The 22,957-nt window shown below is 43.0% G+C and overlaps 2 protein-coding genes across 7 annotated transcripts in view; both read left to right on the top strand.

Annotated features, from left to right (window-relative positions):
* The first annotated feature begins 4,581 nt into the window (after positions 1-4,581).
* On the top strand, positions 4,582-12,875 carry LOC143519044 (guanine nucleotide-binding protein G(q) subunit alpha). 2 transcript variants are annotated; one of them, XM_077012075.1, is made up of 7 exons: positions 4,582-5,485; positions 6,287-6,471; positions 7,169-7,323; positions 7,774-7,902; positions 8,072-8,201; positions 8,599-8,752; positions 9,239-10,643. In XM_077012075.1, the coding sequence occupies exons 1-7, from the start codon at positions 5,350-5,352 to the stop codon at positions 9,304-9,306; spliced, it is 957 nt and encodes a 318-aa protein (XP_076868190.1). In that variant the 5' UTR covers positions 4,582-5,349; the 3' UTR covers positions 9,307-10,643. The 2 variants fall into 2 exon arrangements, with proteins under 2 accessions (XP_076868190.1, XP_076868189.1); XM_077012074.1 differs by lacking the exon at positions 9,239-10,643 and adding an exon at positions 10,739-12,875 and having other exon boundaries at positions 4,584-5,485.
* Positions 12,876-12,883: 8 nt separating this feature from the next.
* LOC143519042 (guanine nucleotide-binding protein subunit alpha-14-like) overlaps positions 12,884-22,957 on the top strand; it is a 70,218-nt gene continuing 60,144 nt past the window's right edge. For 4 of the 5 annotated variants that reach the window (XR_013132343.1, XM_077012072.1, XM_077012070.1 and 1 more), the window contains exons 1-2: positions 12,884-13,216; positions 14,387-14,571. Coding sequence is in view for 3 of the 5 variants with exons in the window: in XM_077012072.1 (XP_076868187.1) it covers positions 13,051-13,216; positions 14,387-14,571 (351 nt within the window). In the remaining 2 variants the exon portion in view is untranslated. Of the gene's footprint in view, positions 13,217-14,386; positions 14,572-22,957 lie in introns of those variants that run through there. The other variant, XM_077012073.1, reaches the window with a different exon arrangement.

Here is a 22,957-nt window from a genome sequence, read left to right as displayed (position 1 = left end):
TGCTTATGCTTGCTTTACAGGGACCTAAAGCGTCGGAGGCGCATGAAGACTGAAGACGCACCACACCTTAGAGCACAACCAACAGTACATGAAAACCAATCCACTAGTTTAAGAAGTAGTATGCATGACACACGGGCACATTCATAGCACGGGTCGAGGTGATCTCCTAACAGGCGAGACCTGGGTCTCGTGGACCTGCAAAGAATGTGAGACTGCAAAGAATATAAACGCGTCCGCGGTTCGCACAGGGTCGCACGCTACTGTCACTCGCGAAAGTATAAACCTAGCTTAACACAACGAATCTGGCCAAACACCTGAAGGACCGGCATGCATATTTGTACAAAGAATTCCAAGAGCTTGGTGATTATTCCCATTTCTAGCCCTCTACAGCACAGTGTTGCCCTCAGGCAACAGAAAGTTTTCTTAAGCCCATTTTCTAGTAAATGTTTGTTTAAATGATTGCAACCAATCAGAATTGTCCAAATAATATCAAAGATCACACCAATAAGGTTTGAGAGTCACTATGAAACATCATTTGAAGGCGGGACTACCTTTTCTAACACATCCGGCCCGTCCGAAACCGAGCACTACACTACTATATAGTACGCGAGAAGCAGTATGCGAGCAACCTAGTACGTCCGAAACCACAGTATGCATTAAACCAGTATGCGAAACATACCCGGATGACATACTGCATCGGCAGCCATTTTTAAGTATGTGATTGCAGCACACTGTCCTATCCCATGATTCAACTGGAGCAGCAGAGGAGTTCGAAGTTAGAAAAATAAAATGGCGGAAAGCGGCGAGCCAGCAATTTACAAGTGTAAGTAGATACAAACATAAAATAAAACATTTTAAATATATGATGATGTGCAAACCAATTGCAACCCAAGTGCTGTTACAAGTAGTGTCACTGAGAATGAAAAATACAATTTGTTAGATTACATATATATAGTTTTTACATTTTTTATTAACACAGCTAGCGAGTCCAAGCTGAGGTAATCTTGTTAGCTCGCTAGTTAACCCGTCAAGCTAATACCGATTAACTCATATATCCGGTAACGCGCAAAATGTGCGGTATTAATGTCAGTTTTGTTAGATTTATATGCATATGCGCATATCCGAATGGAGCTGTGGATTTCTGTATTTTTTTTAGTGTTTATGACCATCAGCGAGTCCAAGCTGAGGTAATATTGTTACAGGCATGAAAATCTGTCACCTTTCGGCGACATTCGCCATTTTGAAGTTGAAAAGGGTGACCTATGTGAATCGTGTAGATCCGATGAGTTTTTTTTGGGGGGGGGAGATATTTTTATATAAAATCATATTGACTTCATAAGTAAACAGCACTTCCGAAATCGGCAATTTCTGCCCGGATACATCATAGAAGCCAAATTGCGTTTCAATCATACGAACGTTCTTCATTCGTGTTGTGGCGCAGGGCCGAGTGCTATCTACACCGGGGACACGGCACAAGAGCGAACATTTACCAGTACATTTACCAGATCATACATTTACCACTATATTTACCAGATCGTACATTTTCATGCCTGTTGTTAGCTCGCTAGTTGACCCGTCAAGCTAATACTAATTGTACCGATTAACTTGCAACAAATCTGAAGCGCATTCGTCAATTTTAGACCATTTTGCTCACAATGATTTTAAGACATGACTAGCTTAATCTGGTTTACATGTGGTTTGCAGGTCGAATTCCTTTATGTTTATTTTCTTTTATTTTAAACCTTGGTTGTTTGTCATACTGATATAACGATGTTCGTGCATTCACCTCACCTTTTTAGTAATACTATTGAAAGGCTAACCTATTCTTACCATATTCTATACTATAAAAATATATCTAGCTTTGTGATTATTGATTTTTGTAACTTTGCTACACTGATACAGTAACCATCAATTTTAAAGCTAAAGTTTATTATTGCAGGGACCGATAAAGACACCAGGGACCTTATCCGGTGGAGGGTGGCCAATGCGGCCCTCTTCACCGGTAAAAGGAATGCAGCTGTATGAGGTTTTGAGTAAGTAATACACCTGCATTACAGGTCTATAGAGTATAGAGGTCAGAAGAGTATTGGGAGAATGTCATATGGTCAGATGAAACCAAAGTAGAACTATTTGGTAAAAACACAACTCGTCGTGTTTGGAGGACAGTGAATGCTGAGTTGCATCCAAAGAACACCATACCAACTGTGAAGCATGGGGGTAGCAACATCATGCTTTGGGGCTGTTTCTCTGCAAAGGGACCAGGACGACTGGTCTGTGTACATGAATGTGTACAATGAATGGGGCCATATATTGTGAGATTTTGGGTGCAAACCTCCTTCCATCAGCAAGGGCAATGAAGATGAAACGTGGCTGGGTCTTTCAGCATGACAATGATCCCAAGCACACTGCCAGGGCAACAAAGGAGTGGCTTCGTAAGAAACATTTCAAAGTCCTGGAGTGGCCTAGCCAGTCTCCCGATCTCAACCCCATCGAAAACCTTTGGAGGGAGTTAAAAGTCCGTGTTGCCCGCCGACAGCCCCAAAACATCACTGCTCTAGAGGAGATCTGCATGGAGGAATGGGCCAACATACCAGCAACAGTGTGTGCCAACCTTGTGAAGACTTACAGAAAACGTTTGACCTCTGTCATTGCCATCCTCATCAACAGAGGATATACAGCAAAGTATTGAGATGAACTTTTGTTATTGACCAAATTCTTATTTTCCACCATTATTTGCAAATAAATTCTTTAAAAGTCAGACAAAATGATTTTCTCAATTTTTTTTTCACATTTTGTCTCTCATAGTTGAGGTCTACCCATGATGTCAATTACCGGCCTCTCTCATCTTTTTAAGTGGGAGAACTTGCATAATTGGTGACTGACTAAATACTTATTTTCCCCACTGTATGTATATATTTGTATATATGTATGTATGTTTTTTTTTCTTCCCCGCCCTTCTGTCTTTTCCCTTTTTCTCTCTCCCCCTCTTTTCTTTTCCCCTCTTTTCTATAATCTATCCTCTCACGGTCCACCTAACCCCAATAATTGTCATCACTTTATTATACAGAATTGTTATTATTTGATCTATTATTTGATATAAAAACAAAGTTGTCCTCCAAAGATGAGGGGGTTGGAGGTGCCCCCCCCCCAAAAAAGTATGATTTAATGGATTCTCCTGTTACTAAACATGAGTTTGATGGAAACTTTGTGACAATATTGCATTTACAAATATTTGAAAGTACGATCCAGCTGAATGACAAGACTGTTACAGTTTCACCAGCAGATGTCACTAGTGAGTGATGAATGAAGCCTCGAGTAATGAACCTTTTTGCAAAGCAAAGGGTTGGAAAGCTTCATTGCTTCAAGAGGCTTCATTTGCCCATCACTACTGGCTCCCCCAGGGGTTTGTGCTGAGTCCACTCCTCTATTCACTCTACACATCCCACTGCAGCTCCGCCCACCCAGGGAACGTCATTGTGAAATTTGCCGATGACACAACTGTGGTGGGACTGATATCAGGGGGGGACGAGACAGCCTACAGAGACGAGGTCCTGAAACTTGGTGAGTGGAGTGCAACTAACAACTTGGCACTAAATATCAACAAGACTAAAGAACTCATCCTGGACTTCCGACGGAACAGGGCCGCCCCAGCTCCCCTGCAGATAATGGTGAATGTGTGGAGCAAGTGAAGTCACAATCCATCACAATATTAAATGGGAATCTGCACAAACTGTGATTGTCTGTGGACTGTGTGCCGTATCTGTTGTCTGAGTGTTTGTATGTTTGCACAGCAGTGCTTGTATGTTTGGAAACCCTTTTGCACAATAGCGCTTTTTCTTCTTTGCACACTAGTTTTTTTATTAGCAAGTCTCTAGGTTTTTGTCAATTATATGTATACATACTGCACCGTGTTCTCGTCATTATATGTTTAGATACTGCACTGTGTGCACATTTAAGGAGCAGTTTTCCAATCTCATTATACTGTGTATGCTGTGTATAATGACAATAATGGCTTTCTATTCTATTATATGATCCGTGAGGGCAAGCAAACATACAAAATCCAAACGCACCAGCAAAACTCCATCCAACATACCCGCGACATGGCGATACAGTTTGCTTCCTTATAAACACAATTTGGCGCGGCACATCCAAACGATACACTTCCTGTATCGGTCACATGATTTTTGTTTAAAGCAATAGGCCTACATAGGTTTCATTCTTGTGCGCTCGGCACAGTGCTAACGCACCAGTATCGTTCGTCCCATACTAATCACTCTTCACAATGTAAAGTTAATACAGATTACCACCATAAAAATGGGGTGACGAACTTTATTAAAACCACAATGTTTGTGATATCAAAGTCTGAAACTGATATCAAAGCTCAGTGTCAGCCTTTGTCTTGATATTACGAGATCATCCAGTAAGACGTGACATTTTTGTGCCATATATCATTGTTTTAGTACTTAGATACGTTTGGATTTTTCAAACAATGACTGTGTTACTCTTCCATGATACGCAGATTTTGTGTTCCTGCGCGTATTTCACACACGCTGTTCAAACTGCTTCCTCTTGGCCAAACACACCCCTCCTAGATTGTAAACGTCACATGGCAGGGAGTGGATGGTGCCTGTAATGAAATTACACATGGAATAACCGAAAGAGAACTCGAATGCACTCAAACTGGAATTTGCTAATTGTTTCTAACTGGCCCGCGAACATTTTAATGAATTAACATAACACATACGTTTATTTTTTATTCCGAGATATGTGTTGGTCCGAGGATGATATATTTTCAGTGGATTTTCCAGTAATCAGCTGTTCCAGACTAGTGGTTCGAAGGGAATTGGAGTGAAAGTCCGCCATATTCAGCTTTACCACGTCCGGAGTCGAGCATTTGGGGAAACGATTTCAGCGCTTTGGCTACACTAGCTAATTATGCAGATGTTTTCCACTGCGAGATCGTTACAATGTAAAAAGACGAGTACACCTTTGCTTCTTTCTTAAAAGGAAAAGTGAATTTTATTTAACACTGATAGATTATTGATTGCAAATTCGACTAACGTTAGCTATGGAGTTAATCGGCCAAAATTATCTGTTGATTTTAAAGTGAGCCATCTGCAATCACACATTACGATTTAAGTATATATGAGGTGGACGTTTGGCGACTGGTTAACAAGGGGATGATCCATAATTGCAAAAACAATTGTTTATGTATTACATCGCCGTTCATGAATCGTCCCCTCCTCCTCAATAAACTTCAGGAAAACTACTCAAGCTAATTAATACCTACACCCGTGTTCGGAAGGATTTTACTCAATGGAATTGCTGAAAAACTAGACACGGTGAATCATGACTCTGGACTCCATAATGGCGTGTTGCCTCAGCGAAGAGGCTAAAGAAGCGAGGCGAATTAACGACGAAATCGAGAGGCAGCTCCGTCGGGACAAGAAAGACGCCCGTCGGGAGCTCAAACTACTGTTACTCGGTAAGTGATAGCCTATTGGAGCCCAGATTTGTTTTGTCATTTCGATGTGTTGACAACGGCCCAGGCTGCGGTTTATTATGCAAAACCAAGCTTCGCTGAAACCATGTGGTTGTAAATCCAAATAACACCGAGTTATGTAGATGTGTAAATCGAGCATAGAGTAAAAAAAAAAAACATTTCTAAATATCAGGCATATAGATACTGGGCAAACGCGATTTTCAGTAGTACTTGTAGTAGCAGATGGTTAACCGTCACGAAATATTTTCAACTAAAGAATGATTGGAATAAGTTTATTATATACTATGACATCTCAGTTGTCGAGGTTTCCAGCTAAAACAGTTGACAACGTGCAACACCATGGTAGCGGATAATGTCTAGCTTGCTTATTTCAGAGCAATGGCATGAGGCACTTAACGTTCGTCGTAGTCACTATTCAAAATAAATTCTGCAATGTAAACCTATCAAATTAACAATTTGATCTGGAGAATATTTTTCGTAACTTGGACCGCTGCGTCTGCGGGGTTCGTAGAAGCGGATCCACGTAGGATTTACTGGCGAGGGCACACCTAGGATAGTTCGACACTAAGGTTTGTAGACCACCGTCCATGTAGCTGAAAAGTCCACCTCCTTGCGGCTTACTACGGTGTACGCTTGACTTGAGCTATGAAACATTGGCAGGTGTAGGGCCTCTGAAGTAGTTTCTTGTTGTTGTGTGTGTGTAGTTTTAATTAATTAATTAAGCTAATCATTCTTATCTACATTGTACACGACTTTGTATTATTACATTGTATTGTGTTGTAGGGACTGGAGAGAGTGGGAAGAGCACTTTTATTAAGCAGATGAGAATCATTCACGGTTCTGGTTATTCTGAGGATGATAAGAAGGGCTTCACAAAGCTGGTCTACCAGAACATTTTCACATCTGTTCAGGCAATGATCCGTGCCATGGACACCCTCCAGATTCCCTACAAATATGAACAAAACAAGGTATGGTTTTCCCCTAACCTTGACCTTTCTTTTTCTGAACTCAGGAATGGCCTCTCATTGTATGCCCATTAATGCCTTTGCTCTGAGGTCTTGCAACATGGAAGTCTCCTGTTTTTTTTTTTTTGGTAGGCCTGATCTCATGATTTTATAAAATTGCATGGTCCAGAAGTGCATCGTAATTGTCAGGCACCGTTCATGGGTTCGATAGTAAATTTTATGATATTATTGTCCATCAGTGTGTCATTAAGAACATCCCAGGGGATGCACCTTTTTTATGAAGTAGGTCAGCTCATGAGACAAAGGCCTTGCGAGAGACAAAATAACTGTGATTAAACATGTAGCTCATTCCTAATGAGATTACCCCTCCAAGCTCTAAAATCAATTATCCAAATTCATTGCCTTACAGAAATATGCTGGCACCTCTTTTCCATTTCTAGATAGGCCTAAAGGCAAGCCCATTTTTTCTCTCCTACATTCATTGACTGAAATATTACAGAACATTGAAACCTTGATGAAGCACCACAGTATTGTATTGGGTCAGGCCTTGCCAGAGTAACTTTCAGACACACAAGTGTCTGGTAAAATGGGTCAATGACATGGCAAGCAGGTTAGATGTGTGTTTAATTCTTTTAGTATTGATTAATGGTAATGAATTATCTTTTTTCACAAACTTAATTTCTTTCCTCTCATATTTCAGGGCAATGCAAATATTGTTCGAGAAGTGGATGTAGAGAAGGTCACAACATTCATGAATCCTAACGTAGATGCCATTAAGGGCTTATGGAATGATCCAGGAATCCAGGAGTGCTATGATAGAAGGAGAGAATATCAGCTCTCCGATTCAACCAAATAGTGAGTATAGCACAAACACACAAACCTCAGCAGGCCGAAAAAGAACAACTGTTTGCCAGTCTCTTGGAAGAAAAGGATGAATTTGAGTTGGGCTTGCTTCCTTCAGGTTCTTCCATGCCTATGGTGATAAACACGTCAATACATTTAAAATGAGTGATTTGCTGTGAAATTTAGGAGTCCCTTCATTTTTCAAGATGCAGTAGGGGCATTTGAGGCCAGTGCTAATTGAGATGTGAAACTGAAAGCCTGTGTGGGTGGCACTGCTTTCATACATACAGAAACTAACCACTTGAATTTCGATTTCATGGCCTGATACTCATATAGGCACTTTATGTAGGCACCCTCTTGATCAACCATAAGGTCATGTTGGATATACAATTAGTGCAGATTTTCTGAATTTCAGGTCTAGATTCAGGTGATTTATATCTGTATACATTTAACATTCTTTAGCTACCTGAATTCAGTGGATCGTATTGCTGACCCATCGTACGTGCCAACACAGCAAGATGTGCTCAGGGTCAGAGTACCTACCACTGGTATTATTGAGTACCCCTTTGACCTCCAGAGTGTCATCTTCAGGTAGACCTTTTAATTTCTGTTCTGATTTGTGTTTAAGCTGCTCTGATATAATTTTCACCCAGTCTTAATTTGTAGCTCTCCGAAATCAGTTGGTGCGCAATAATCTTCTCCTGCATTGTGGTTTTGTTGTTTATTGGCCTTTGACTTTGTTTACCCATGTCTCCACCAGAATGGTAGATGTGGGTGGCCAACGCTCAGAAAGACGAAAGTGGATCCACTGCTTTGAGAATGTCACTTCCATCATGTTCTTAGTGGCACTGAGTGAATATGACCAAGTCCTTGTGGAGTCTGACAATGAGGTGCATGTCTGTCCTTGTTTGATCAGCAGAGGGAGCCAGACAATTGCTCATAGCAAGACCCCAACAACGTGGCTAAAGTCTCAAGATCAAACATTAGCTTCATGGCTCACCATAACATAGTAACCTATGAGGATCTATTCTATAAACATTATCTCATTTAAAGAAATGGTTGGTCTCTTCCAGTGGTAGATGGAATATAGAATACATCATGGGTATTTCAGTTGTCATAGTTGTTCTGTATTAGATTCATAATGTATTCTCTCCATGGAGTAACAAGCACAAGATCTGAAAACTAAGGACACTAAAGCTAGTGTTTTTCCCCCCATTTTAAAGTGTGTACAATGCTGTGAATATGCTGTTAAATATGTATCCAATCCTGAAACATCTTTGCCCTCAGAATCGAATGGAAGAAAGCAAAGCGCTGTTTAGGACGATTATAACATATCCATGGTTCCAGAATTCTTCAGTGATTTTGTTTTTGAACAAGAAAGACCTATTGGAGGAGAAAATAATGTTTTCACATCTTGTTGATTACTTTCCTGAGTATGATGGTGAGTACTATGAACATGAATCATTTTAAGTGTCACAGGTTTAGAATGGTATAAGAGACTCACTGAACCTCTAAAAGCACAACCACGAGTTATGTATTCTAGCTAAAATGGTTGATGAATGCAATACTGCTGACATGTCCACACACACCCACCCCAACGACCAACAAACACGATACTGCTTTGAGTGCTAGTCAATGGAATTGGTAACATGGCTAACAGCGAATGACTGTTAGCATGGTAGCATGATTTAATGATGACTGATGGCTGTCATTTATCATGAGCACAATAAGAGAATTTTGTTGATTATTCCTCTAGGTTTCACAACAGCAAATCATGAGTTTTAATGTTTTGTACAGTGAGGAAAATAAGTATTTGAACAGTTTGAGCTCCCTCCAAAGATTTTCTATAGGATTTAGGTCTGGAGACAGACTAGGCCACTCCAGAACCTTGATATGCTTCTTACAGAGCTACTCCTTGGTTATCCAGGCTGTGTGCTTTGGGTCATTGTCATGTTGAAAGACCCAGCCATGACCCATCTTCAATGCTCTAACTGAGGGAAGGAGTTCTCCAAAATATCACAATACATGGCCCCGGCCATCCTCTCCTTAATACAGTGCAGTCATCCTGTCCCATGTGCAGAAAAAACAACCCCACAACATGATGCTTCCACCCCCATGCTTCACAGTAGGGATGGTGTTTTTACTCATCATTCTTTGTCCTCCAAACACAGTGAGTGGAATTAAGAACGTTTGATTTTTTTTGTCTTATCTGACCACAGTTTTCTCCCATGACTTCTTTGTAAATGTGCCATATTTTGTCAATTGTGATTTTTCACCGCAATCGAAATTTGTCCTCCACTTTTTACCCATCTGTGCAGTTAGAACACGCACACACACTAGTGATTACTAGGGGGCTGTGGTGCACACATGCCCAGAGCGGTGGGCAGCCCTAGCCCGGCACCCGGTGAACAGTTGGGGTTAGGTGCCTTGCTCAAGGGCACCTCAGGTCTGAGAATCGAAACCATGACCCTCCGGTCACAAGACCAGTTACCTACCACCAGGCCATAACTGCCCTTCTTCATTTGGATCATCCAAATGGTCATGGTCAAACTTAAGATGGGCCTGGATGTGTGCTGATTTAAACAGGGGAACCTTCCGTGCCATGCATGACATTTTAACTATGACGACTAACCCTAACCTGAGACAGTGGTGCCAGCTCTCTTCAAGTCATTGACTAGCTCCTCTCATGTAGTTCTGGGCTGTTTCCTCACCTTTCTTGGGATCATTGCCATGCCACGAAGTGAGATCCTACGTGGAGCCCCAGTCCGAGGGAGATTGACAGTCTTGTTTAGCTTCTTCCATTTTCTAATAATTGCTCCAAAAGTTGATCTTTTTTCACCAAGCTGCTTGGCAATTGCCTCACTGCCATTTCCAGTGGAGGTTAACAATTTTGTCTCTCGTGTCTTTGGACAGCTCTTTGGTCTTAGCCATTTTAGTAGTTGAAGTCTTACTGATTGTGTGGGGTGAAAAGGTGTCTTTATGCAGCTAAAGTCCGCAAATAGGTGCTTCTAATTTAGAAGTATATTGGAGGCAGACTAACGCGTCTTTGAGGGCCAGAATTTTTGCTGATTGGCAGCTGTTCAAATACTTATTTGCAGCAGTAACACATAAATTATTTTTAAAAATCACATCAATCTATTGTGATTTCCGAATTTTTTTTTATGTTTCTTCAAGTGGACATGCATGAAATGAAAATTTCAGACCCCTCCATGATTTTAAAGTGAGAGAAGTTGCAAAGGTCGCAGGGTATTCAAATCCCTATTTTCCTCACTGTAAGCATTAAGTGGCTATGCATTCTATGTCACTAAACAGTGGAGGCTGGTCTTGGTGAAAGAAAATATACTACCACATTGTTAACTGTATCCACTGATTCATAGCTTGTAATAATTGTCCTTGATTTGCTCTCCTTTCTCATCCTTGCTGCTAGGCCCCCAGAGGGATGCTCAGGCAGGAAGGGAATTCATCCTGAAGATGTTCGTTGACCTGAATCCAGACAGTGACAAAATCATCTATTCTCATTTCACCTGTGCAACAGACACAGAAAACATCCGCTTTGTCTTTGCCGCCGTCAAAGACACCATCTTGCAGCTCAACCTGAAGGAATACAATCTAGTCTAAAAAACTAAAACAAAACAATCCCCTCCTGGTCTAAGATATGTGCTGCTCCTTCTTGCAGACCACAGCTTGACCACAACTGTAAATGGCATGCGGAGACCAGTATTGGTCAACTTTGATTTTCTTCAAGGGGAAATTGGAGACATTACCTTTTTGTCTTTGGACTATATTATCGATTAATATCAACTGCTCACTACTGCATAATTATTTATTTGCACATTCAAGCTTGTTCACAGGGTCCATCTTGAATATTATTATTCCATTTTAAAGAGAAATTGTTAATGAACTTTTTATGATCATAATCTGTAAATGTTTTTGGATAAAACGTACCCTCAAGGAATTTGGAGTAATTCCATAAATTAGACATTTGGTTTAATACTGAGTTGACACATGTTCCATCACTTTGGTTATATGATGTCATTCTCTGAAGAACAAGAGGTTCTTGGGACATAATTAAAACCATTGTCCATTGTATTTAAGTACTTCGAGGGTTAATGGCATTTTATTCAATGTCGGAAAAAGACTTTCCAGGTGCAGGGGATTACTATAAAAGAAGTCATATTGGCGTGCATTTGTTGTCTTTATGATGAGTAACAGTAAATGATTAAGAGTTGAGTATGTTGCAAGTACCACATTTTGCTTTTTAAATATGCTTGTCTTATTGCCAAATTAATATTTGCACCATCAATGTTAGCCATCCCCTTCATTTTATGAGTTTATTTCTTGAATACACCACCTCTTTGTATTGTCTTGAGGATATTTTACTTTGTTAGCTGTATTATTGGTTTCCATCAAATTCCCTTTTGTCTGAAAGACCTTTCATCAGGTTTACAAACTTTTATTGATGAAGGGCTGCAGTTTTAGAAAGTAACTGTGGTAGTGTTAGTGCTGTGTGATGTTTGCCATCAGTTTTTTTTTATTTTTATTGAAGCATTACCAAGTCCTTAATTCCAAGGGCTTTTGGTGTTAACTTGATGGTGTTTAAATCATTCTAAAATGACTGATATGTAATGAAAGTGTTTTTAATCATGCCTAGGCTTCAGTTTAATGCCATTTGAGAGAATCGGTTGAATTTAAAGCATGAAGCTGTCCGTGCTTTTACTTCTGTACTGTTGAGAGCTTCATATCATAACATATTCATATAATTCTGCTGAGCTATGAAGGATATCGGAAGTGTAGACATTAACACAACTAATGGGGATAACTGTGCTCTTTATTAGTAGGTTTGTGTTACAGCATTAATTGTTCCTCTTTCTTTTTTTCCATAGCACTGCAGAATTGTCCCAAGGCCAAAAAACGAATGAAAGCTTTCCAAAACTAAACTGTTCTCATAACTTCCAAGTGGGGTCAGCAGTATTGCATATATAGTATTTGTTGGTCACTACAGCAGATGATTCTTGATGTTCACTAATTTGAGAAATGTGATATCGTTTTAGGTTGTCTGTGGCTGTGCTTGACATGGAAAAAAAAAAAAAAAAAACCTTACACATGTAATACGAGTCCAGCTCAACCAATAATTATGTAGTACGTTGTACCCATGTTTAATGAGCCTGCCTGCACTCGAACCTGGATATTCATGTTGCAGTTATGGGGATTGGTAATCGAGTTGTTGAACAACATGCATTTCAAGAGGAGCAGAGGATGCCTGGTAAATGTATCGGACTGTAAGGTGTGGACTTTTTGGACCGATTTTAAATCTGGCTCCAACATTTTCATACCCCAGTTCTAGATTCTCTAGAAACTTCAGTATGGTTAGTTCAGAAGGAATGGCAATGCAGTGTGTCTCCCTTTCCTTCAAAAACACTGCTGCCAAGTTGCAATGGTTGCTTTCCAGTTTCTGATACAACTTGGAGTTTGTTCATTTTGTTGTTCTTCAAAGCATTGTCATAGAACAATTGTCTAAAATGCTTTCTAATAAACTGTTACGGGATAAATTATTCCATTTTATAAACCAGAATGTCCCATGTGGTGTTTTTCATTAACAGATTGTTAAAGAGAAAGTATCCTATCAGGTACGTTAGTCAGACCAGGAAAAGGAAAGCCTTTTATCTACAGCTTGTCTGTTTCATCTAGGTAGTGAATGCCTCACTTCAACATTGATCGATGAAGGTTGCCTGACTATACATGGCAGTTCTTGGGCACTACTTGCAAGGATTCCTGTTTGGGAAGATGAATGCCTGTTGCATGTGTGGTGAAGAGAGAGAGAGTTACAGGATCCACAAAGAAATTGAGAGGCACCTGAGGATGGACAAAAAAGAAGCACAGCGGCAGTTGAAGTTGTTACTTCTAGGTACAGTTTTTTGTCGGTTTTAGGAAATATCCTTTTGTATTGCAAAAGTTAAAATTAGAATTTTTACCTCTGAAAATCAGCGACTTTTTATCTAAAATGCATTTTTATAGGCAAAATATAGTCATGAAATGTTACATGAAATGCTGTTTTCTAAAATTATTATTTTTTATGTTTTATTTCCCAAAAACATGTTAAATGGATGAATTTTTTTATATAGTTTTACTCAGAGGTCCCAAATGCAGTACAGAGAGCAGGCCTAGTGTAGTTATGCCAATAAATGCAAATCGGTGTGTCCTCTGACTGCATCCTAAATTTACATTGTATATTGGTGCATAAAACAATTCTGCCTGATGCAAAATCATATTGTAGATTATTGGTCACTGCATAGCTGGTGTTTCAGGTTTTGGCCATTTTCATTAAATTAATACAGGGATAGATTGTGACAAACATGCAATGAGGTAAAACATGGGTTTCATGTACGAGTATGAATAAGTTATGATCCCTGATATGTAAATATATTATTTCCTTGTTGAATTTGTGACTGATGAAGGAAGAGGAGATGAAAACAGACATTGTGATGTTTCATCTTGATAATGTTCACATAAACAAAACATTTCCTGTAGAGAAAAAAAAAAACACCTCTATATAGACAGGCTTGTTTGGTTCCTATTCATGAGTGCATGGCTGGAAAGCACCAGTATATTGTAAATATTTTCTCTTAACCATTTTATTCAAAACACAGAAATGCCATGCATACATGGTACAGTTACAGACTATACAGTCTTCCTCAATGCCCATACGACCTGACAGACTCCCAGCCTATAATTTTGTCAAACATGATTCCCTCTCTTGTCCACTAGAGAGGCGTCTTTCCATTACAACGTAACAGGCTCAGGCCCCAATTCTTCAATTATGGACCTCATATCAAAAGTTGGCCCTGTTGTTTGTGATCACCAGTAGTTAGTAGTAGTCTGTTGTAGAGAATGCAAATCTGTTTAACCTGGGACATGGGGCATAATGCTTTAAAAGATCACTCACCATGCAAAAGTTAAGAACATGTTTCTAGATTCTGAGTAATAAAATATATAGAGCCATCTTCTACTGGTTACATATAAGTGAAGAAGAGAATCATTTTCTTTTATGTTTGTTTTAAAAATAACTTCTCTTTAGGAACTGGAGAGAGTGGTAAGAGCACCTTCATCAAGCAAATGAGAATCATCCATGGGAAAGGTTTCTCAGAGGAGGACAGAAGAGGCTACACCAAACTGATCTTCCAGAATATATTTGTTGCAGTTCAAGCCCTCATCCAAGCCATGGAAATGCTGGGTATCCCATTCTTAGATGACAAAAACACAGTAAGGACTTCTTGTAAGAATATGCATGCACATACATTTCTATTAGCACGTATAAGTCCAATATTTTGAATGAGTCATGTAATCATAGGCTATATTATTTACCACCTGAGCCACAATTTAATACTCTGATGAGTGCATAAAAACTTTACATAACTTGCTACATCAGACATAAAAATATTCAACCAATTTCTCCATCCTTTTCTGGATTTCTCCATACCAGCCACTTTAACTATTTGCCTGTGATGCATACTGTGCAGGGGTTTATTATGCCATTGTGGTACCCATTATTCTCAGGTTTCTCCTGTGTGAGGTATTCACTAAGCACTACATGAATTGTGGCCATCTTCCTGGCATACTCCTGGATCTTGAATGTTTCATGCTGGATAGGGACTTGGATACTTGTTAATCTATGGCTTCGCTCGGTTCGGTGCGCCGAGGGCGTACTCACACTACTGTGCCCAGGCATGGACTCGGGCACATTTACAGTGATTAGCATGCGGTTCCGGTAAGCTAATCTATAGCAGCATAACTAAAGGGAGGGGTCCAGTGGTGACCACAGTCATGAGGGCTCACTGAGACCTTGCTTTCCAGCCAAATCATTGTCACAACTAGGATGATGCCATGACATCTCTGATTACCAGAAGTCTCAACGTCTGGGCCCCCCCGAGCCCCACACTTTCACAGGTAGAATATTAACTGAAGGCTTGATTAAATTTGAGTCTTAAATCTAGATTTAAAGATTGTAACTGTGTCAGAATCTCGGATCAGAGCTGGAAGGCTATTCCATAACTGAGGGACTTTAATGGAGAAAGCTTTGTCTCCCGCTGTAGTCTTACAAATTTTTGGAAGCAAGAGAAATCCTGCATTTTGGAAGCGCAAAAGGCAAGATGGTTTATATTATGCAATAAGTTCACTCAGATATTGTAGAGCAAGACCATTTAATGCCTTATAGGTCAACAAAAGAATTTAAAATTCAATTCGATATTTAATCAAAAGCCAGTGTAATGCAGAGAGAGTAGGACTAATATGATAAAAATTTCTAGCCTTAGTTAGGACTCTAGTTGCAGCATTCTGTACAAGTTGTAGTTTCTTTATGTTTAGAGCATTCAATTAGAAGACCATTACAGTAGTCCAATCTTGACGAGACAAAAGCATGGACCAGCGTAATCCGTGTATCATTCGTTCATGTGACGCGCGAGCAGGGCGAAGGACGAGACACGGGAATCCTTGCTTTCGAGGCAGACGTCACTTTTAATAACAAATAGAGATTGCGCAATAGCGCACGAGCAACACACACGATTCACACAACGTGCAGACTTAGACAACGTCGAGCACAGGACACTGCGCGAGCGCACATTAAATAGACAAACCACATTAGCCCCACGTGATTACGAGACGATTCACAGGTGAGACACATTATTCACACGACATAGCCATCACCACGGAGTTCCACTGACGCAGACAAAGCACGTAGACTACGTATACACACGCCCAAAGGGGAGGGGCCGGGGTCCTCAACGTGACAGACGCCCCCTCCAAGGGCACTACCCGTCCCGGGGTGCCAACAGGACCGAGTGCTCCGAACCCACGACGATGGGCGGATCCGACGCGCTCAGTCCGGCGTCTGGGAGGTGACTGCCCTTGGCGAAGCGTCCGTCACGAATTGCCTAGCACACCCTCCCTGGGAAGACTGGGGAAAAAACGTTAGACAAGTTGGACAGGACGTTCACAAACATACACACAGGAACATTAACACATAGAGGAACGAATGGGAAAAATGGGTTTGGAATACACATGGGAAGACTCACAAACACTGGGACATACAAACATGTAGCAAGCGCCAGACTACGCGCCAGGAGGAGAGCTAGGAGTGGGGAGAGACCGGGAGCTGCAGGCGCTGCAGGGGACGTTCCTCCTCCAGCCTTCACTGCGGACCCTCCGCTGGGTGCCGCACGACTGGCGGACGTGCCAGGTGCAGCGCGGCTGGCGGACCTGCCCGCTGCAGCGCGGCTGTCGTACGCGCCCGGGGCAGCGCGGCTGTCGTACGTGTCGGAAACGCCCGAGCGCACGGACAGAGGACGATCGTCCTCCTCAGGACCTTCTTCCTCCCCGTAGTCAGCGGGATAGGCGGAGCACTCAGAGGGCGGGTAGTCCTCCTCTTCGTCCTCCTCCCCCTCCTCTACGATGGAAGAGGGGTCTACGGGCGGAGGGAGGTAGTCCTCTTCTTCGGACTCCTCCTCCTCCTCTTCCCCGTAGTCTACTGTGGACGTGTCGTCCAGCGACGGGGGGTAGGCTTCCTCCCCTTCCCCTTCGCGGGCAGGGCGAAGGACGAGACACGGGAATCCTTGCTTTCGAGGCAGACGTCACTTTTAATAACAAATAGAGATTGCGCAATAGCGCACGAGCAACACACACGATTCACACAACGTGCAGACTTAGACAACGACAAGCACAGGACACTGCGGGAGCGCACATTAAATAGACAAACCACATTAGCCCCACGTGATTACGAGACACATTATTCACACGACATAGCCATCACCACGGAGTTCCACTGATGCAATCTGTTTTTTTTTTCAATAATTTCAATAGCTTTTCAATGGTCCATTATAAGAGCACCAAACAAGTTGTATTACACAAAGTGCATCCTTAATAACAATCTACAACTTTTATATGGGTGTTTCTACCTTGCACCAATTTGTGGTTGTCTAATTATGTCAATAGCTTTTAAACAGTGCATCATAAGATCATAAAACAAGTTCTTATATACTAAGCGCAATGCTAAGCAACAACCTACAAGTCAGATATGGGTATTTCTACCTCTTATCTATTTGTGGTGGTGAGTTTTTTCTTATAATTTCAATAGATTTTAAACAGTCCATCCAAACAAGTTGTATTACATTAAGCCCATGATGACCAGCAACCTACATCTCAGATATGGGTATTTCTACCTCTTACATTTACGGCATTTGGCAGACGCCCTTATCCAGAGCGACTTACATTTTTATCTCATTTTTATACAAGTGAGCAATTGAGGGTTAAGGGCCTTGCTCAGGGGCACCTCAGTCATGGCCTCAGGTCTAGGAATTGAACCCACGACCCTCTGGTCACAAGACCAGTTCCCTAACCACCAGACCATGACTGCCTGTACATGCCTGTACACTTACCTAATAGTGGTGGTGAGTTTTTATCTAATTATTTCAATAGATTTTCATAATATTCTTATTTTATGAACAGCACCTATAAATACCCATGTCTGAGATGTAGGTTGTTGTTTAGGATGCACTTTGTGTAATACAACTTCTTAGGTGGTCTTCTGATGGACCATTTAAAAGCTATTGAAATAATAAGACAACAACTGAGTACTACAAATTGGTGCAAGGTACAAATACCCATGTAAGAGTTGTAGGTTGTTGTTTAGGATGCACTTAATATATAACTACATATTTTTCTTACCCATGACTGTGTAGCATACGGAACTAGACTGAGAGACCAGTTTTATTTCATTAGCTATTTAATATTGTCTTCAATATTGAACCTTTTCACAACATTCAAATTTTCTGAAATATATCAGTCTGCGTGCAATGAATGAGTATAATATACAGGTTTCACCTTTTGAGTAGAATTATTGAAATAAATAATGTACTACAAATTTGCACCAATTTGTGAAAAAAATCTGTGTAACGTGGTGGGAGTCAGGGTTGGACACAATCATGATAAAAAGCTGGCACCTACTTTAACAGAGCTAGTCTCCTCTAAGTGAACTACACGCATACAGAGAGTGCGCGACTTACGAGGCATACCAAGAACACACTTCACAGAAACACTCACAAAGGAATATAAAGGACCACAGCGATTATGAAAGGAAAACACGTTTATATAAGTATAAATGCTGAAATAATACAAGGCACAAAAAACACGGCAGAGACTAAAAATGACAAATAACACCGGACCACTACATACACAAGGGAACACCACTGTTGGTTGGTTTCACGTTCGCATATTCAGAATTCGGTGCCTTAGACATTGCAGAGGTGACAGCAGTTATTATTATTATTTTTTTAATGGCCCACCTCCACCCCCCCCATCTTTGGAGGACAACTTTGTTTTTATGTACAGATCAAATGACAATTATAACAATTATAACAATATGCAAAGTGATAATTATTGGGGTTAGGTGGACCAAGAAAAGAGGGGGAGAGAAAGAATAAAAAGGGAAAAGACAGAAGGGCAGGGGGAAAAAATAAATAAATAATAATAATAATTATTATATATAAAGAAAAAAAAAAAAAAAACCCCAACCAGCTCGAATGACCACAGCAAAGTAAAGCAGAAAGTGTACCAGGGAACCAGAGGAAACACCCCCACCCCCACTCCCCCCCCCACCGTGGGCCGGTAGCAAAGCCCCAGCGCCCCGCACCCTGTAAAACCACCCACCACCCGGCAGGGCCCCCCTCCCGCCGAGGAGCCCCGAGCCGCCCCGGACCACAACCGCCCAGGGGAGCGGACCAGCCGCCCCCACGCCGGAGCACCAGGCCAGGCCCCAGAACCCCAAGGCGTCCCCCCCCGGAGCGGGGCAGTAACCACAGGGGAGCAGCCGGAAGCGGACCGGGCACGACTAGCCCCCGACCCAGAACCAGCCGTCCTCACTCATACACTCAACTCATATATGCATTTGCCCCTATACACCTTATATACCCCCCTACCCTGCACACACCCAGACCCATCCCCATACACACACGCGCCCCCAAACTCACCTTCACATGTAGACCTACACGCACATGCACATTCATCCCAACATGACTTCCTCCACACATCCGACCACACCCATATACACTCTTGCGCACATGGGCCTACCCCCAAATGTGCCCACACCCCAATATATACACACATACCCATATGTTCCCCCCAACATGTACTCATTCACCTACCTGTATAAAAAGATAGGACAAAGACACACATGCCTCCAAACCAACACACCCTCCGCGGCGGGGGCAAATGGCTGGACCAGCAAGGATCGGTAGTAGTTTCCAGGACGCCACCAGCCCGGCCCCGCGCCTGCAACCCACCCCCGCCCCGGCAGGTAGCAGGAAATGAGTGAAGGAAGGCCTTCCCACCCCTCCACCCCCAGTGCTGTGTTGTGTGTAGGTGTTGGTGTATATGCATGTGTGGTAGTGTGTGATACTTTGGTGCAGTTAAAATTGAGGGGACAGGTGTTGGGACCAACGTGGACAAAGCCCCGGCCCACTGGCTAGTGTTCGTCCACATTGTCCCCTCAAAGGCCCTCAATGTCTAAGGTGCAGTAAAAACTGAGGGACAGACAGTGGTGAGGAGACGGGTGAGCAATGGCAGCAGGCCCACCTCGTCAACCTCTGGTTACACGCCTGCCCCCCAGGATCCTAAATGTACAAGGACTGTGTGCGTGCGTGTGTGCGTGTATATGTGTGGGGAGTGGGTGGGTGGAAATGCGTAGGTCCAGAGGAAATGGTCCTCTGGAAGAGGAGAGCCAGCTAGCTGGCTCATTGAGCACCGAGCTTCACTGCCCCACCGACCCGGGGAGACCGGGTGGGCAGCTCCCTCCGTCACCGCATCCAAGCCCAGATCCCCACCGCCCCCACCACAGAAGACAGCCGGTCTGGACATCCACATACACCTAAACACATATTCTCTATCGCATACGTATATACCCACACATTCATCTCTTATATATATCTCCACCCACATATACACCCACACACCTTGTCCCATATTCACAACACACCTATGTAAGCACCCACAGCCATACCAATCGCACATCAAACGACAGCAGACATCCACAGGATTGAAGACAAGCTGGTCTGAGTCCGGAACCCAGCGCCCCCGGCCCGCCCCAGACACCCCCGACAGCCACCGCCCCACCCCCACCAGCCAGGCCCTTCAGAGCCCCAAGGCCCAGACCCGACGCCCTGACACAAGGCCTACCGACCCACCCCCCCAGCGGTGCGCCCGCAGCGGCACAGGCCACCACTATTGTTATACCAATATAGACTATGTTTCAATGTCTAGGCTACAATCAGAGTAGAACCAGTAACACTGCAGTGCACTCCCGCACAAACGAAGCCCACGAAGAATAAACATATCAGTAACTTCCGGGGCACGCAAATGGGTCAAGTTAAAAAATCAAAATCAAGTTCTGGGCCCCCTTTTGGTATCTGACCTGAAATTTAAAGGGTTGCATTGACAATGTCCACCTTGTGATACGAGCATCTGTTTGCACCACAAACTGCTCCTCCGGATCAGGACTCCTCAGGACTGACCTGAAATTTAAAGGGTTGCATTGACAATGTCCACCTTGTGATGCGAGCATCTGTTTGCACCACAAACTGCTCCTCCGGATCAGGACTCCTCAGGACTGGATCTGAACACAAGCACTCTTTCAGATCTGTGAATGCTCTCTCACAGTCCTCCGTCCATTTGACGTGTTGGGGCATGTCCTTTTTGGTCAAGTTCGTTAGAGCCGCTTGCCCGCTGGAGAAGTTCGGGATGAACCTCCTGTATCAGCCCACCAGCCCTAAGAACGACCTCATCCTCCTTTTTGTTGTTGGTGTTGGGGTGTTCCTAACCGCCTCCACCTTGTCCACTTGTGGGTGGATTACACCTCCTCCCAAGACGTAGCCCAGGTAGACCACTGTGTTCTTGGCAAGACAGCACTTTGCAGGGTTCACTGTTAGTCCTGCCTTCTTCAGCCTGTCCAGCACCTCTTTCAAGTGGCTCACATGCTCCTCCCATGAAGCACTATAGATGACAACGTCATCGATGTATGCTGCCGTGAACTCCTCCGTCCCTCTCAGCACATTGTCCATGAGCCTCTGGAACGTCGCCCCAGCTCCGTGCAAGCCAAAGGGCATAGTCCTGAAATGGAACAGACCTGAGGGAACTCGGAAAGCAGTTAACTCACGTGCCTCTGGTGTCAATGGCACTTGCCAGTAACCTTTACACAGATCTAATGTAGAAAGGTAAGTGGCCTTACCAAGTCGCTCGATCAGCTCGTCTGCTCGTGGCATCGGGTAAGGGTCGAAGGCAGATATTGCATTTATTTTAGAAAAGTCAATGCAGAATCGGAGACCTCCATCCTTTTTGGGGACCAGTACCACCGGACTGCACCACTCGCTCTTGGACGGCTCAATCACGCCCATCTCCAGCATAGCTTTGACCTCCTCCTTCAGCGCTGGAACCAGGCGTGCAGGCACCCTACAGCTTGTTTGTCTGATTGGATCCTTTGTCAGCAAATGGATGTGATGCTGTGTGATGCCAGCTCTTTCTGCTGCTGTGGGCTCAGGTGTGCCAAATCCAGCGTGGTTTCCTCTTTGGTGGACCCTGGAAGATATTGCTCAGGAGTCTCCTCCTCGTCCCTCACTGATCTTACCCAGCACTGATTCGACAGGTCCTCCCTACTTGCTCTCCACAGCCTCAGCATGTTGATATGGAAACTCTGCAGCTGTTTCCTTCGGTCTGGGGGTTTCAGCTCGTAGGTCGTCCTGTTCACCCTGCGCTGCACTTCATATGGGCCTTGCCACTTTGCCAGCAGTCCGACATCAGAGGTAGGAAGTAATACTAGAGCTCTGTCTCCGACGTTTAGCTCTCTGTTCTTCACCACCTTGTCGTACCATCGCTTTTGATTGTCCTGCGCCTTTTCCATGTTTGTGTGCACCATCTCAGACAATGTTTGCAACTTATCACGCATCTTCATGACATGAGACAGAATGTTCAATTTCTTGGGGGTGTCCTGTCCCTCCCATGCTTCCTTCAGCACGTCTAAAGGGCCTCTCACCTCTCTGCCATACAGCAGTTGAAACGGGGAAAACACTGTTGATGCTTGTGGCACTTCTCTATATGCGAAGAGGAGGAACGGTAGCCACACATCCCAGTCAGCACCTGTATCTGAAACATATTTCTTCAACATGTGTTTTAGGGTTATGAAGCGCTCTACGAGACCATCAGTCTGAGGGTGATAAGGGGTGGTTGTAATGCCTTTTATCCCTAATAGCCCAAAGACTTGACGTAAATGCGTGGATGTGAAGTTTGTTCCTTGATCTGTAAGGATCTCCCTTGGTATCCCTACTCTAGATATCAATTGGATAAGTGCGTTCGCTATTTGTCTTGTTTTTATTTTTTTCAGAGCAAAAGCTTCTGGATACCTAGTAGCGTAATCGCACAAAACCAGAATATAGCGATTACCAGACTGGCTTCTGGGAAGGGGTCCTACAATATCCATCGCAATTCTAGAAAATGGTTCCTCAATGATGGGCATGTTAATCAATGGAACCTTATCTGCTCGTTTTTGTGGCGCTGTTAATTGGCACTCGGGGCAAGCTTTGACATGGTCCAAGATGTCTAGGTGTATTCT

The sequence above is a fragment of the Brachyhypopomus gauderio genome, chromosome 7, assembly GCF_052324685.1.
Source record: "Brachyhypopomus gauderio isolate BG-103 chromosome 7, BGAUD_0.2, whole genome shotgun sequence".
Lineage (NCBI taxonomy): Eukaryota > Metazoa > Chordata > Actinopteri > Gymnotiformes > Hypopomidae > Brachyhypopomus > Brachyhypopomus gauderio.
The sequence above is the reverse complement of the archived record's forward strand: the minus strand, read 5'-3'. Positions and strand labels throughout refer to the sequence as shown.

Coding starts and splice junctions, on each gene's coding strand:
- LOC143519044 (XM_077012074.1), top strand. CDS start 5,350: ATGACTCTGGACTCCATAATGGCGTGTTGCCTCAGCGAAGAGGCTAAA. Junction 6,472..7,168: donor ACAAATATGAACAAAACAAG/GTATGGTTTTCC, acceptor CTCATATTTCAG/GGCAATGCAAATATTGTTCG. Junction 8,753..10,738: donor TTACTTTCCTGAGTATGATG/GTGAGTACTATG, acceptor CCTTGCTGCTAG/GCCCCCAGAGGGATGCTCAG.